Source organism: Syngnathus scovelli, chromosome 11 (assembly GCF_024217435.2).
Source record: "Syngnathus scovelli strain Florida chromosome 11, RoL_Ssco_1.2, whole genome shotgun sequence".
Classification (NCBI taxonomy): domain Eukaryota; kingdom Metazoa; phylum Chordata; class Actinopteri; order Syngnathiformes; family Syngnathidae; genus Syngnathus; species Syngnathus scovelli.
The window spans coordinates 413,685-428,197 of NC_090857.1; the positions used below are offsets into that span (position 1 = coordinate 413,685).

General features: G+C 44.9%; 2 protein-coding genes across 7 annotated transcripts in view; one reads left to right on the top strand and one right to left on the bottom strand.

Annotated features, from left to right (window-relative positions):
• LOC125977452 (receptor-type tyrosine-protein phosphatase gamma) overlaps positions 1-1,202 on the bottom strand; it is a 74,785-nt gene extending 73,583 nt beyond the window's left edge. For both annotated transcript variants that reach the window (XM_049733942.2, XM_049733943.2), the window contains exon 1: positions 1,039-1,202. The gene's annotated coding sequence lies outside the window, so the exon portion shown is untranslated. The remainder of the gene's footprint in view (positions 1-1,038) is intronic.
• Positions 1-14,513, top strand: part of LOC125977460 (bis(5'-adenosyl)-triphosphatase) — a 26,848-nt gene continuing 12,335 nt past the window's right edge. For 4 of the 5 annotated variants that reach the window (XR_007484638.2, XM_068652373.1, XM_049733963.1 and 1 more), the window contains exons 1-2: positions 1-70; positions 4,767-4,892. Coding sequence is in view for 4 of the 5 variants with exons in the window: in XM_068652373.1 (XP_068508474.1) it covers positions 16-70; positions 4,767-4,892 (181 nt within the window). In the remaining variant the exon portion in view is untranslated. Of the gene's footprint in view, positions 71-1,551; positions 1,623-4,766; positions 4,893-14,513 lie in introns of those variants that run through there. The other variant, XM_049733965.2, reaches the window with a different exon arrangement.

Here is a 14,513-nt window from a genome sequence, read left to right on the forward strand (position 1 = left end):
AAGCAGAGCCTGGAGATGCGCCGTCCGCTCAGCGGATGTGACGGGCGAGAAAATGATGCGAGAGGTCCAGGTGAGAGTCTTCCTTTCGCAGCATCACCGCGATCTTTTCAAACATGAGCATAGCAGTCAGCGACAGCGCGACAGCGCGACAGCGCGGCATTTGATACACGCACAAGACGAGACGAGACCAGACCAGACCAGACCAGACTGCAGCGACGCTCCAATTAGCGCGTGCAGGACACCAAAGATTCGGCAGCCAGGCGTCCGTGCAGCCACGGAGAAGAAAGTCACTGGTGCTTTTCGAGGATGCGCATTTCGACACCCATCCGGGAAGTCACGTCTATTAAGCCAAGTATGACAGGGAGACTTTGAAATAGTCTTGAGAGTAGGGAGGGGAGGGGAGAGTAGGGAGGGGAGGGGAGGGGAGGGGAGGGGAAGGGGGTGGGAGGTAGAAGGGGAGAGAGATGCGCGGAGACAGACAGGAATCGAACTATTCCGCTGGATCCTAGCGCCTGCAACAAATGAAGCGAGCATTCTGGAGAAGCAGCGAGAGTGACACTGACAGCTGATACAGGAGAATGACTGACTGCCTGACTGCCTGACTGACTGCATGGCAACTCCCCACCTAGCGTCAATTTGCCCCGAATAGAGAGAGATTCAAGTACAATTTCTGCACGATTGAAAAAGTGCTGCCTCGTCCGTCGCACACCGTGGCGAGAGCGCTCGCCACAAAGGTAGTGCATCAACTTTTTCCAAGTCAATGTTTTATCAAAAGAGTTCTGGAAAATATTGGCAGCCTCTCCCAGCTGACTTTGAGACACACTCAAATGGCTGCCAGCCAATCGCAGGGCACACATCGACAAACCAGACATTTGCACTTACCTTACGGTCAAGTCACTTTGGAGTAACAAAGTTGAATACGTAACTCATTATTCTACAGAAATGTCTTACTTGCAAATCAACCGGATGGCATTTTGGAAGTCATTTGCCCAACACTGCTACCAAGTACTGTATTTGAAGAGGATTGAAGCAACTAACCTTTGCTGCATGGGAGATGTTTTGACGCACTTGTCGTTCAGCCAGGCAATTTAAGATACATATATCCCTAGGTGTCTCCTAAATAGTAACCTGCATCATGACAAAACCATAGACACTGAAATGAAAACAAAGCCCATCGGGACAAATCCACTGCAAAAAGTAAATTTGACTTCTGGAGGGCACAATTCGCAATAGCAAATAGTGTGGTGTCTTTTTTTTTTAGTGGCAACGTAAGATGGCTCCCCTCTGGCTTCAGTCGCGAGGGGCCACGATACAAATTCATCGTTTTAAGTCCGTGTCTGGATCCAAGTCTGTTGTGATCACGTGCTTACGATGCATGGAAAACACCACGTTTACATTTGCTAACCCTACTTTATTTGGTAGAATATACACTGTTTATTTGTATTTCCTATTTCATTGATACACGCCATTGTCATGCACATACACAGGCGTTCAATAAAAAAAAAAAAAAACGTTGCTACTGGTTCTTGTAGTTCCTTCAATGTACATTTCAAAGCAATTCCCCACAATAAAAACTACGTAAACCACAATGCAACGGTAAGCGGTCGTCTTTTCCGGATTCGGTAAGTCCAAAACACACGTCCGAATCAGTTGGACGAACGGCTCATTTCACGTGCACTTCGCAGTGCTTTTCGTTGCGATTCAGTTGTATAATAGTGTTTTCCTGCCGACAGGAAGCGAGCAGGCATAATATGCTTCCTTCCACACATAAGCAAGCCCGCCTGAGCAATGTCGATGGCTGTCTGTATGACTTTTGGCGTTTAAGGACGTAAATGATTTGTGTAACAATTGTGGCGGCTGTGGCTCAGGCTGTAGTGCGGGTCGGTTAGTAACCAGAGGGTTGGCGGTTCGATCCCAGCTCTGTCACACGTCGATGTGTCCTTAGGCAAGACACTTCACACACCTTGCCTCCATGCCGCTATTGGAAATAAGTAGTGTTCTCAATTGGCTTGCTTGGTGAATCATTTAATAAACATAAATAACCGAATTTCAACACGTAGTAGCCGAAGTTCAGTCACTATTGTTGTTGCTTTTCTTTTTCTTGTCTTTTCTTTTTCCTTTCCTTTCCTTTCCTTTGTGACAGCCTGGGTTCACGTCTGTTGACGACTGTTTAGATGTGGTTTCTATTTGTCAGTTTGTATTATTGTATGTACTTACATGCAGTGCATTATGAATGGATTCAGTGTTGGAGTGATTTCCAAACATGGAACATCTGAAAGCATCATCTCTACACATGCACTCCATGTTCCTCCCTCCCTCCCTCCCATTATTGGCGGGCGGGAAGTGGCCCTGTTGTTCCCTCATTTTACTTAATGGTGGCTGAGTGGCTATCAGGGTGCTCATACGATGACCTGTAATGCATAAAATCTCACCCCCTGGGTCATTTTCTGCCTCTCCTAATCCTGATGTACATTTCCGAGTCCCTTCCAAACGTGTCATTAAGTCCAGAGTGAAATAACAGAAAAACAAACTGTAATGGTAGAAATGATCAAATTGTAGATGGATGGATGGATGGATGGATGGATGGATGGATGGATGGATGGATGGATGGATGGATGGATGGATGGATGGATGGATGGATGGATGGATGGATGGATGGATGGATGGCTACACAGACTAAATAAAAGATGCAAAAACAAATGATCATCACTATAGTAAACCAATCAAAGATCTTTCTTTTTTCCAGCAGACATCATGAATGTGTTTATGGATTAAATTCTCTCTTGGGAAAACGGCTGTCATTTTTTTGCCAAGCGTTACGGCGTGAGCGAGAAGTTAATGGCAGAGGTGTCATAATTCAAAGGAACATTTTAAGCTCATTAGCTGGCTAATTTACTATTTCCATCCACCTAATGTTTAGTGTTCCGATAGCTCAAAGCTGTCCTCTGGAACAGACTTATTCAATTTGTGGGGTTTGACAATGCGATGATGCTCTTTATCCACCTTTGATTGTAGCTCCAGTCACCAATCTCAAATTTTTGTGGGAAAAAAAAAAAAAAAAGTTGTTTTTTTCACTGGGCACAAATTACATGTTGGATTGTCAGTGAATATTGTGCGTCCAGTGTGTAGATGGTTACTAATATGACCATTCACCACTAGATGGTAGACATCCGTGGCTAGGAAATGTTGGTGCCAAATTGTGGCCCCCTCCATCATTTATGTTTAGCTATGGAACAGAGAGAGAGAGCAGTCAGGCAGATGGTGGTGGTTGTATTACTTATTTATCTGGTGAGTTAATTCTCTCTGTCGTGTCCATTCGTTTTGAGTCAGTTTAGGGGGATGAGCTCCTTTTTTTTTTTTTTTCCTCAAACTCGACCATCCCAGCGACACCACCAGCCATGTAGTTGTTCCATTGCTTTCTTTTCAAATCGTGTCTGTTGCTTCCCACGGGCTGTGAGATTGCCATAGGTTATCACTGGAAGGAGATTATTTCTGTCTGACATACTCCGTGCCACGAGGGATGCTTGCTTGCCCATTTTCTTAATGCCAAGGGAGGAGACTGTGCCAAAAGGCAATGGGTGGTCAGAAGGGATTGAGCGCTGTATCTGTATCTGGCTGGTCAGAAGAGATTCTTTTTTTCAAGCCATCATTGAACACAGTACACCGAGGGCAACCGTGACATTCATTGTGTCTGGTCTCGGCAGGCATTTGCTCTGTACAAATGCTGATTTTGGAAAGACAATGGAGATTGATTTGTTCATTAAAATGGGAGCTATGGTCTCTGTCATTGAAAGACTCAGCCTTGACTTGCTCCATTTGTCTTTCTAAATTCTAATATACATGTTTTCATTTCGACTCTAAAGTTGAATTTGTCATCATTTTGCAAGGTATATCATTAAGAACAACCAAGCTCTCTTACAGTAGTTTCATCCAGGATCTCAATTTGAGTCCAGCAACAAAATTCACCCGTTCTTATTGGCGGTCAAAATGGCGGTTTCTGAAAACCATTCCGTTTTCTCCAAATCGGCCTTTCCTGAACAAATGAAGGTTGTAAAGAGAGAGAGAGAGAGAGAGAAAAAAAAGAAAAGAACTGCACAGATGTCAGTCTCGAACCAACAGCACATCCCAGGGCTCCCCAGCGGACGGACGAACGGACGGACGGACGGACGGCGCTCGGTACTCAAGAGGATAAGGAGCTTTGTGATGTGCATGTGGGAAGACTTAGCAGAGAGCTGAGTTCTCTGTAAACTAAAGCCGAACTTCAAAGTCCATCCGTCCATTCAGCAGCCTTGGAAGGCCCTTGGTGAAAGGCACTGATCTTAGCACAAAAACCAAGGGAATGCACTCGAGATCAATCTAGTTAAGCCCCACCGCGGATGAATACCAATGATGTTCATTAATGCTCTCAAGGTCACATAAATCTCATCGAACAAACTTAAGAGGCACCCTTTTAATGGTATCTGCTCAAAATGGCCGGCCTCCAATGAATTCCCGCACTGCACAATTCGGAATGTTCCAAGACAGCATAACTGACTCTCAGCATGGTCAAAGCAAATGTCATCTGGACTTGGTCAACCATCAAATATTGTTTTCCCAATGTCAATGTTCATTTTGATGTATACGTACCTATTTCTTTTTTGACTCGTGTGCATGATGAAATCGTTCCACTGGTCATTGGCAGCCAACTCAGTGGGCAGGACTAGACTGACTAGCAGTGCTCCAGCTCCAAGCATGACTGACCACCCGCCGTCTCCGCATTTGTTCAGGCCTTTCAGGGAGTGCCAACATGTCAAGCCTGCAGTTTGGACAACACCTTATCAAGGCCTCTGCCGTGTTCCTGCGGACAGAACTGTCCTTCGCTCTGGTCAACAGGAAGCCTGTGGTGCCTGGACGTATCCTTGAACGCCCGCTAGGTGGGAGGTAGGCCTGCTACAACAGATTCTAAAACGCACAGGTCAAATGAATGATACGTAGAAGTTCTTCATAGTCACAGCAGAAAACATACGAATACAAAGGCTACCTTTATACCGACCGCTGTGATGCTTCATTCATTCATTCAATCGGATTTTTGAGCTCGAGCAGTCGTCCAGTAACCAAAGGGTTCACTGTTTGATTCCCGCTCTGCTTGCAGTCGTCCAGTAACCAAAGGGTTCACTGTTTGATTTCCGCTCTGCTTGAGTCACGTGATGTCGCAATCGGGTTTGTACGTCGAAACGTTTGCAAGTAGAAACCAATGTCAAAGCAAATAATGCGTGGCCGACTATTGTTTCAGCTATACTACTGTGTCCGTCCATCCGCGTGTGTTCCCCAAGAGGCATTTGCACACATTTCCATGAAATGCATGATTAGTATGCTTGGCAAAGTGGTTGCAATTATAACATGCAAAATGCTGCCCCTCATTATTCTGTGATCTTATGGCACAACAAATGCTCTCGCAAGGGGACCTTTTGTGTCCGTCCCCTTCATCTCTGGTGGCTTTACATCCATGTCTTGCCTCAGGGCATGGTTTGTTTGAGGCAGCTCGGTCCTGCAGACACATCACAGCCTCTTTCATGGTCCAAATAGCAGGTCCCGCCATGACCTGCCATGGGACAATCAGGCGGCGGGCGAGCAGATGTGAGGACGTTGGAAATATCGGGTTTCAACATGAGTCATTTGTTTCTTCTTTACCTTTTGTGGCATACTCTGAGACAGTGGCAATACTGCCTGCTTTTCTTCAGTGGGGATTGCGTTGTCTACATCATTCAAATCTCCCGTTGGTCTGCTCCAGCTGTGCTGCTGAACTTGTCAACTTCGGAGAGATTCCGCAAGATAGTGAGTTCAAACGCAATGCACATCTGTCACCAGGCACATTTGATTTCAATTGGCTCCACAGAAAAAGAAGCGGTAGCCATTTTGTCTCTTTGCAGTCCATTTCCTTTATGCCTTTCTGAGTTCCGAGTTTCTGCCAGACTTTGTATACAACACGCTTTCGGGGTTAACGCAAAATTCTGGACCCCAGAGTCAGCGTCAAATTGAGATTTAGGTGGACATTGTTTTTGTGCAAGTGTTTCTGCTTTGGTGTTTTTTGTTTTGTTTTTTTTAAAGGTGACCTCCCTCTTGGTCAAGTCTCCTCCGTAAAAGATAATCGGTCGCAACGTGAACATTTTTTTTTGTATGTTCCTCGACGTCAAGAAGCAATTTATTTTCCTCTTTCCTGAATATTCCTTTTTCCTCTTTCCATTGTATGTAGTAGGTACATACGTCCATACACACACACACACACACACACACACACACACACACACACACACACACACACACACACACACACACACACATTCCCACTTCCAAGCTTCCGCTCAATTGAACTCCACTTGCATTTTCCTCATGAACCTTCTACTAAGCAGCGCAAAGTGTGTCATAAGGTGTCCTCCGGGCTCCGCATGAGATCCTTTTCACTGCTCACTTTGGGACTTTCTCTCCTTTTGCTTCTCTTCCTCTGTGCCTGTGTACGTATGTGTGATCGCCACGAGCCCTATCTCTCTGTTTTGACTTTCCTGTCGTTGCCTCACTGGATGATTTGTTAAGAAACTATGACTCCCATGCGGCCCGTGACAAAAATGAGTTTGACACCCTTGCAGTTTAAACGATTCCTCGACAGGATAATCGATTCACTTACCATTAGTTCGTAGGAGCCATGTAGTGGACTGTAAAATTCAATTTGTATTTTGGAGTTTGGATTTGGAATCTACCACCTGGGAAACCAGTCCTAGACTCTTTCACAACTTTTGTACAAACAGAGAGAAATGCCGCAGATCTGCAGGAAGATAAATGGGCGAGCCATTGACAGAGAGGCTCCAAATAATTTGCGGCTGTAGAGGAACGTCATGATTGATGCCGCCGGGCTTCCCCCGTGCAATAAATCCGAGTTTGCCGCCGAGGTGAGGCTAGTTTACCGAACGACCGGTCAAATGCTCAAATGAGTAAGAAGAGTAGAGAGTGTGCAAGGATGAGAGGGCAGAGGTGGCCTCTCCAGGGCACGCAGCTGGAGCTCGTGTTGATGAACCCTGTCATACATTATGCATCCCGCCCGCGGGAAGTGAAAATGACTTTGGAAATTGGCCGATGAGCTCTGTCATTCACATTGCACTCCATCAACATACTCCCTCCCCAAAGTAATCCTGATTTATTTCATTTTTTTTACACCAACGTCTTTCAATGAATAACAGGTGAATAACATCACACTTCCATTTCTGTATATGGTAATTAGGATGTGGAAGCATAGGCAGAGTTGATATCTTTTCCAGCATTGTGTGATGATCAGCGACATAAATAATCCATCTGCAAATTTGACGTTAAAACCAATCACAGGTTTTTGCATAAGCCAATCAGAAAGTCTAGTTCTGATCATTAGTCTGCTATACATGTATTCTGACAAATCGCACGTATTTTGCATATATGCGTGTAGTAGCTTTTTCAATATTGAAATTCGATAACCGCTTCAAACAACAAGGCATATGAAAGGACAGTGGTTTTGTTTCGATTTTTTTGCAAATGATATTGTTATTTTACCTGCAGCAATGACAGCTGTGGTGAAAGTGCTCTATCGCGAAATATGTCTTGTCTTTTATTGAACAGATGACAACAAATAAATGAAGCGCAAACAAAGGTATGCTGCAGCTATGATGCTTTTGAAGGCTTGAAAGGTGATCGTCGTATCTTGCCGAGCGAGCGAGCACAAAAGCCCCTCCATCTCCTTCCTATCTGTGTCCTTAGTATGGCAGCTAAATCCACCTCCTCTTTGTGATCTTTTCTACCTCATAGCCACTCAATCTGTAATCCTGCTCCGTCTTTCACTGCTTGATATGTGTCGGAGAGAGAGAATGCTATTTTGATGCAGGACTCTTTTATTTGTGTCCCACCTGACACAGGCTTTGAGTTGAATGTTTGCGGTCCTTTTGTCTTTAAAGCAGAAGGATGCCTGCGCTGACGTCTTCAAATCCCAGCTCCGCTTTGAAACATTGAATGGGCATTTCCTTCCTTCCTTCCTTCCTTCCTTCCTTCCTTCCTTCCTTCCTTCCTTCCTTCCTTCCTTCCTTCCTTCCTTCCTTCCTTCCTTCCTTCCTTCCTTCCTTCCTTCCTTCCTTCCTTCCTTCCTTCCTTCCTTCCTTCCTCCCTCCCTTCCTTCCTTCCTTCCCTACTTCCTTCCTTCCTTCCTTCCTTCCTTCCTTCCTTCCTTCCTTCCTTTCTCCCTTAGAGCGAGACGTCCCACCCATTAACGAGGCACTAACACTGTTGGTGTGAAGCTTCGTCAGGTTGGCCTCGGTCCGTGTCAGCAGTGTCGAGCCTCTGAAGAGATGCAAGTGTTTAATGACGACATAAAAGTCCCGTTGCATCGGAATCGGAGTGTATTGATTTAGTAGATGCCTTTTACCTTCAGACTGTGCTAACGTTAACATGAGCGCGTTAGAATTTCCTCTTATTATGGTCCAAAATACTATTGATATCATATGTTCTAATATATTTGGAAGTGATTTGCATGTTAGTCATGACCTCTATGAAGTCCCTCCCTATTAAATGCATGATTTGTCAAAGGCTTCATGAATGTATTGATTCTTGTCTTATCTGTCTAAATCATTCCAAGCTGTTTAATGTTGCAGCCAGTCCTCTGCGGATGACGCTGTTTTTTTTGTTGGCCACATAAATGTCATCGTATTTGTCCCTCGAGTGTCCCGTTGCCTTTTAATGACTGTAATAGCATGCAGAAGAGAATAGTTTCCATCCTTGTTTTGGTCAATACAATATCATTTGGCGTAAACATAACATAAAAGCCCTTTTTCCATTGCCGTATACCTGATTTTTCTCCCATCAAATAAACCTTAATTATTCTTCCACCATAAAAAGCTAAACTCAACAACAATAATGATCTGCTAATTGGATATGTAATTCTAGTGAGCAAAATATACGACCTTTCACATTCCTAAATCATTCGACGAATGCTGCATGCAGGCAGGCAGGCAGGCAGGCAGGCAGGCAGGCAGGCAGGCTTAGGCCGTGTCATTTTACCGTTAACAAGTAGGACTAATTGCAACCTCCGCTTTGCATGTAATTTCAGCTATTAGTACTTTTGAATGCCCAGGTCAGAAGACGCTAAATGCCGCTTAAGCTAATAAGTGACCAAAAAATGTCGGATTCAGGGAGGGGCTTGTTAAGGCTCACATAGCAGCATGGCGGCGGTGGCGGCGGCAGCAGAGCTTTTCCCCCTGACAGCTTTATCAATATTCTCTCTCATCAAATGGCTCGGTCAGAGAACGTCGCTGAAAGGTTACTGCTTCTTGGCTAACTGCCTCATTAAAAAGTTTGGAGGGGTATGGGGGCAGGCCCCGGAAGGGAAAGGCAGGGAAGGAAAGGGGGTCTGGACTTGACAGAGTAGTCAGTCCCTACGGTAGAAGCCTCAGGAGAGCAACTCTTTTTGGAACCCCGTCATTGACCCGCTATATTTATTTACATGGCTACGTCGAAGGCGCAAAAGAGAGGGAATAGTGTCTCTCTGTGTCTCCTTGACATTGCTGTTGAAGTAAAGATGGATTGTTCTCTCTCATGTCTTGAAAGTGAAAACACACATGCACCAAGCTTTTGAGCTTAGTTCAGGTGATAGAATCAGGGAGTGATTATTAAAAGACCGATCACACATGCCCCCCCCCTAAAGTAAAGGTATTGACTTTGCCGTTGAAACGCCTTTGGACGGGACTGTATCATGGTCAGAAAAGCAGATTAATACAAGAGCGATTGAATAAAAAGTAAAGAATGAAGGATAGGGAGAAAAAAGGACAGCTTGCTCCCCCTCTCTCCTCGCGAGTGTGGAACAGATGGAGGATGACAGCGGATGCTTAATGAGCTTTCAGGCACGCAGACCTGTGTCACCACCGCAAAAAGATTCACTTCTTTGTCGACACTTGGAGAGGGAGATTTTGGACATTTGGGGCTTAGTTTCTACCCTGGGACACTATTTCCAATCGGGTATTTAGCTGGGAAACGCAATTGCACTAGTTGAACATTATTTTAGTTGGCTAAATATTCAGTATTTATGTTATATTTATATTTTCATTGCGCAAGATGCTGCTTAACTGTCCAGAGGATAGATTGCATTCATTATTCCTCAATGTCACTGAATTAGTAAACACACCACAGGCTTTGACTTGGTGAATTCTTGAGCATTGTTTTTCTAGCCAAATAATTCAACATGTGGTCCTGATTGAGAAAATGCTCTGCTTCCTTCCCAAACAACAATGTTTGCTTCCCCTGTTTTGGACAAGACCTCAGAAACTACAATTGTTCAAGCGATATCAATTTAGTGTATCGGTGGAATAGTGCTTACATTGGCCAGCATCCAGTCAGTCGTGTTGTATTTCATTCCTATGATCTTTGTCAGCATTGAAACAATGATTTATTTTTATTGATACGTATCTATGATGTCTATTGGCCAGAACCTTGTTGAGAAGACGCGCACGCTCCAAGCTTATTTCCCACCTAATGACTGTCCCAGCATGCAAAGCTCATAATTAGCTGTGCGTGCGCTGGGAAAATGAGGCGTCACCTTTGGGTTAAACGTTGTTCACCTCTTGCAAGCATGTCACAGAGTCACCGGGAAAGGTGACTGACTTTGCACGGCTCCCGTCTCCCTTTTGACCTGACCTCCTTCGCGTTACCGTACGTATGTCAAACAGAACAGATGAGCATGTTGCTTGTGAAAATGGAATGAACGCAAAAGGAAGATTGGACAACTAGTCTACACTCTTTCAACACAACAAATACAGTGTGTGTGTGTGTGTGTGTGTGTGTGCGCGTGTGTGCGCGTGTGTGTGTACAGACATATATATATATATATATGTACGTAATGGTCAACTATTCAAATGGTGAATGCAAAAATGACTAACTTGTGTGTGGCGTGGCTTGAGGTTGGAGTGACTGCACAGATTTTGGCCCCTTTTTTGCCGTGACTTGTGAGGACAGACTTCGACTTCCCATCGCAGCAGCGCTACATTGTGGCAGATGGGTGAGTTCTTCAAAGCTCAGTGAGTGCAAATCAGTCCTTTGATCAGTAATGGCCAGAAACCTTCTCACAATTAATTCATGACTCTTGAGAAAACAGGACTTTTTTACCTCGGTTTTTTCTTGAAGTCAGCTTTTCCCAAGATGACTAACTTTCTAATGGAACTCACAGCCATCTTTTCCCATCGGACGCCAGAGTTGAGCTTTACTTGTAACTTTGTTGGAATGTCGTGGTCCAGATGGAGTTGCACACCGGCGCTTGTCACTGTTGGGACACGAAAGCCGGCGGGCGGCCGGCCGACCGGCCGGCCGGCGTCTCCCACGGGAGCCGCTTGCAATCTGCTGGAGTGCCTCCTTTTTTTTTTCCCTGTGAGCCCCGAGGCCCTTCTTGTTAAAATAGGTCCGCTGAGAGCTGTCATCCACTTGGCAGCTGGAGAAGACAGCAGATGATCTAAGTGCAGCTTGGAGCGGGAAAAGGGCTTCATTTGTGAACTTGCCATGTTGCTAAAGCGCGTATGGATGAACTTTGTCATGTTATTAGAGCGCTTCTGTGGCACCTTAATCCTCTCTTTCCAAGACTAGACGCTACGACATTTTTCTGCCTTTCTTATGTAGTACATGCCGCGATGCTTTAGCCCTGCCTGTAAATCGTCATGAACGTTGCTTCCAACAAATGTTAGCTATTGTTGGGTGGTGGTGTTGTTTGTGCTAATCTAATGAGCTCCAATACAAGGAGTGTATATAAAATAAAATGCTACACTTTCCAAACTGATAGATAGATAGATGGATGGAGCTAATTATTGGAGCCATTGTTACAGCCTATTTGTTGCCATTTGAAATTGTTTTGTTTTTTTGCTTTGGGTGCAGATCTGTGTCATGCAGCGTGCCAGACACACACACACACACACACACGCACGCACACGCACACACACACACACACACACACACACACACACTGCTAAGCCAAGCGTTACATTGACCAGCAGTGGGCTGCATGTTGCCAGCACGTTCCTGCTGGCGCTTGGCCGTCCGACATCTCTCGCGTGGTGGCCAGCTGCTTACTTCCTGCGTGTGTGGCAACATTGTTGAACAGCACTAACCCTCCTCCCCTTGCACCGCTCCCATGTTGCCATCCCAGAGGAATTACGTGTCGAACACAGCCAATGCAGTCTGCGAGTCAACTGTGATTTGGACACAACGCTTTGCTTGGAGTCAGCATGCCCACGAACCTCGTGAGGATAAACGGTTCGGAAATTCGACGTCCAAACACATCAAATCCCGATAAAATGATACTTTACGACCACTGCCCGAGCTCTGTCTTTAAAGTCACACACATCTTGGCTGACTTTTTTTTTTTTTTTTTTTTTTTTCTCGCAAGCCCACGGCCACAATTAGCAAATCGTTGAATGTGATATATTCGGACATGTTTGAATATCTGTCATAATAAAATAACACAAAGCCCCGAGCGCAGTCAATTGGACTCCTCTCAAGATGTTTCCTTTGTGCAAATCACCGACTGGGTGGTATTTAAATATATTGAAATTGAAAATGTAGTATATTGGGATGAGCGGTACGGCTGGCTGCAAGCCAAATGGCTGTGATCATAAGATGAGCAACGTGACAATGGCGAGAGGGAACGTGGCATGTTGAATCATTCCTAACTGTTTGTAATGCGGACATTTAGTGCTTGCTTGCCTTTGCAGCTTTTTGGCTTTGTGTGTCTTACCACGAAAGCCATTTTCATGCTCCCGTGGATGTAATCTGTAGCAACTTTGTTCTTATGACCTTTCATCGAGTTCCATTTTGCACGGCACTTAAGTTTATGAGCAAACGTCCGCTAAATTGGCCGGAGCCGTAACCTGTTTTAGTAGGGTCATAAAGAAGGTATAAAGATTTTACACAGGGCTCAATTGATTCATCATTACACAATCACCAAACTGACCCCAAATTGTGTGAAAAACGTGACGTGTCCCCAAAAGAGATGGAGTGCAGCAGTTGGTTGCCGTCATACATTGGATGAACTTTTGAATAAAAATCTTGTCGCAATTTGTGTGATTGACAGCGAGTGGCTGGCTCAAACAGATTCAAGCTGTGCTCCGTTTGTCTTCTTGATCACACAAGAATCCACAGTGAGACATGGAGCGTCTGCAAATGAAGCAGCTTGATTCACTCCGCAATATACGTACATTGTGGCTTCTCTCTCTCTCTCATTTGGACTAATGCTTTCTCCAAAGAGCCTATGTGGCCACTTTATTGGGAGTGCAGAAGCTAAAGAAAAAGCTCTGTGGGATAGAAGCCTGAATACAGTTCATGATGTGGAAGGCGAGCGTTAGTTTAGTGCCACGTGTCACTTCTGACTTGACCACTTTACTGTATTTGTGGCCGTCGTACAAAGAACTCATCGGTTCAAACCTGTTGTTGTTTTTTGTATTTGCTGTGAGATGGTAACAGGTCTAAATGAAACACCATCAATGTGCTCACCTGAAAGAAAACCCTAGAAACGAGACGCAATCCAGCATTCCTTTATTGGCTTACGTCAAAAGACCAGAGCACTGAAGAATGCATAAAAGATTGAAAAAAAAACTCATCAGGTATCATTGGTGTGCAGACTTCATAGGCGTTCTCACGTCATCTGCAAAGGATCATTTCGTTGTGAATTACTAGCTCATTCCTTCCTTCCAGCAACTTTTCTGAAGCTGAGCCGTGATTGATTGTTGGGAACTGCGATGTGGTCAAGTGGACAATGGCCGTCCCCTGAGATGGATAAAAGCGGGTGAAATTGGCTGCTTCAAAGCTAATATTGATCCCAATGATGCGTTTAGACTAGTGGGGGCGCGTACAACAGAAAAAATGGGGCTGAACTTCCTGTAACTTAACTGCGTTCTGTCTCTCCATCCTAATATATGCTGTTCATGACTCCCAATGACATCATATTATTGGATCCAGCACAGTGGGGACCCCCTGCCCCACCCAGCCCCTGCAAGCCAGCATGCAGCAGTATAACGAATTGCAGCAAAGTGGAGGGAGAGCGGCCGAGCCTGCTCATTCTCTGCGGGAGACTTGGGAGCCTAACTAACCCATTTGACAGAAAGGATCGGCCAAAGTAGCACTTGAGGCACAGGCAGCGCCAGGCAGCGCCAGCCAGCTTGGTGCAGGCCTTCTTCTCTGCTTCTCGGCTGTAGTGTTGACCACATGAAATGGCGATGACGTTTAATCATTTGATGAAACAAAGTCAGATGAGGCTATGGGAATTTTGGTTCATTAAACTGACAAGTTGAATGCTTCAAGAAGGACAGAAAAAGAAAAAAAAAGCATTATCGTGACCAAAAACGATTTAATGATGCATGAACAAATACAAGAGACGGACATATTTGAGAAAATTCCACACCATCCGTCTTTCTTCAGTCTTTCTTCATATAAGCAAAGAGTAAATGTGAAGGGCTCTCCTCAGAAGCCTTTGAGTTGCTGAGCAAAATGAC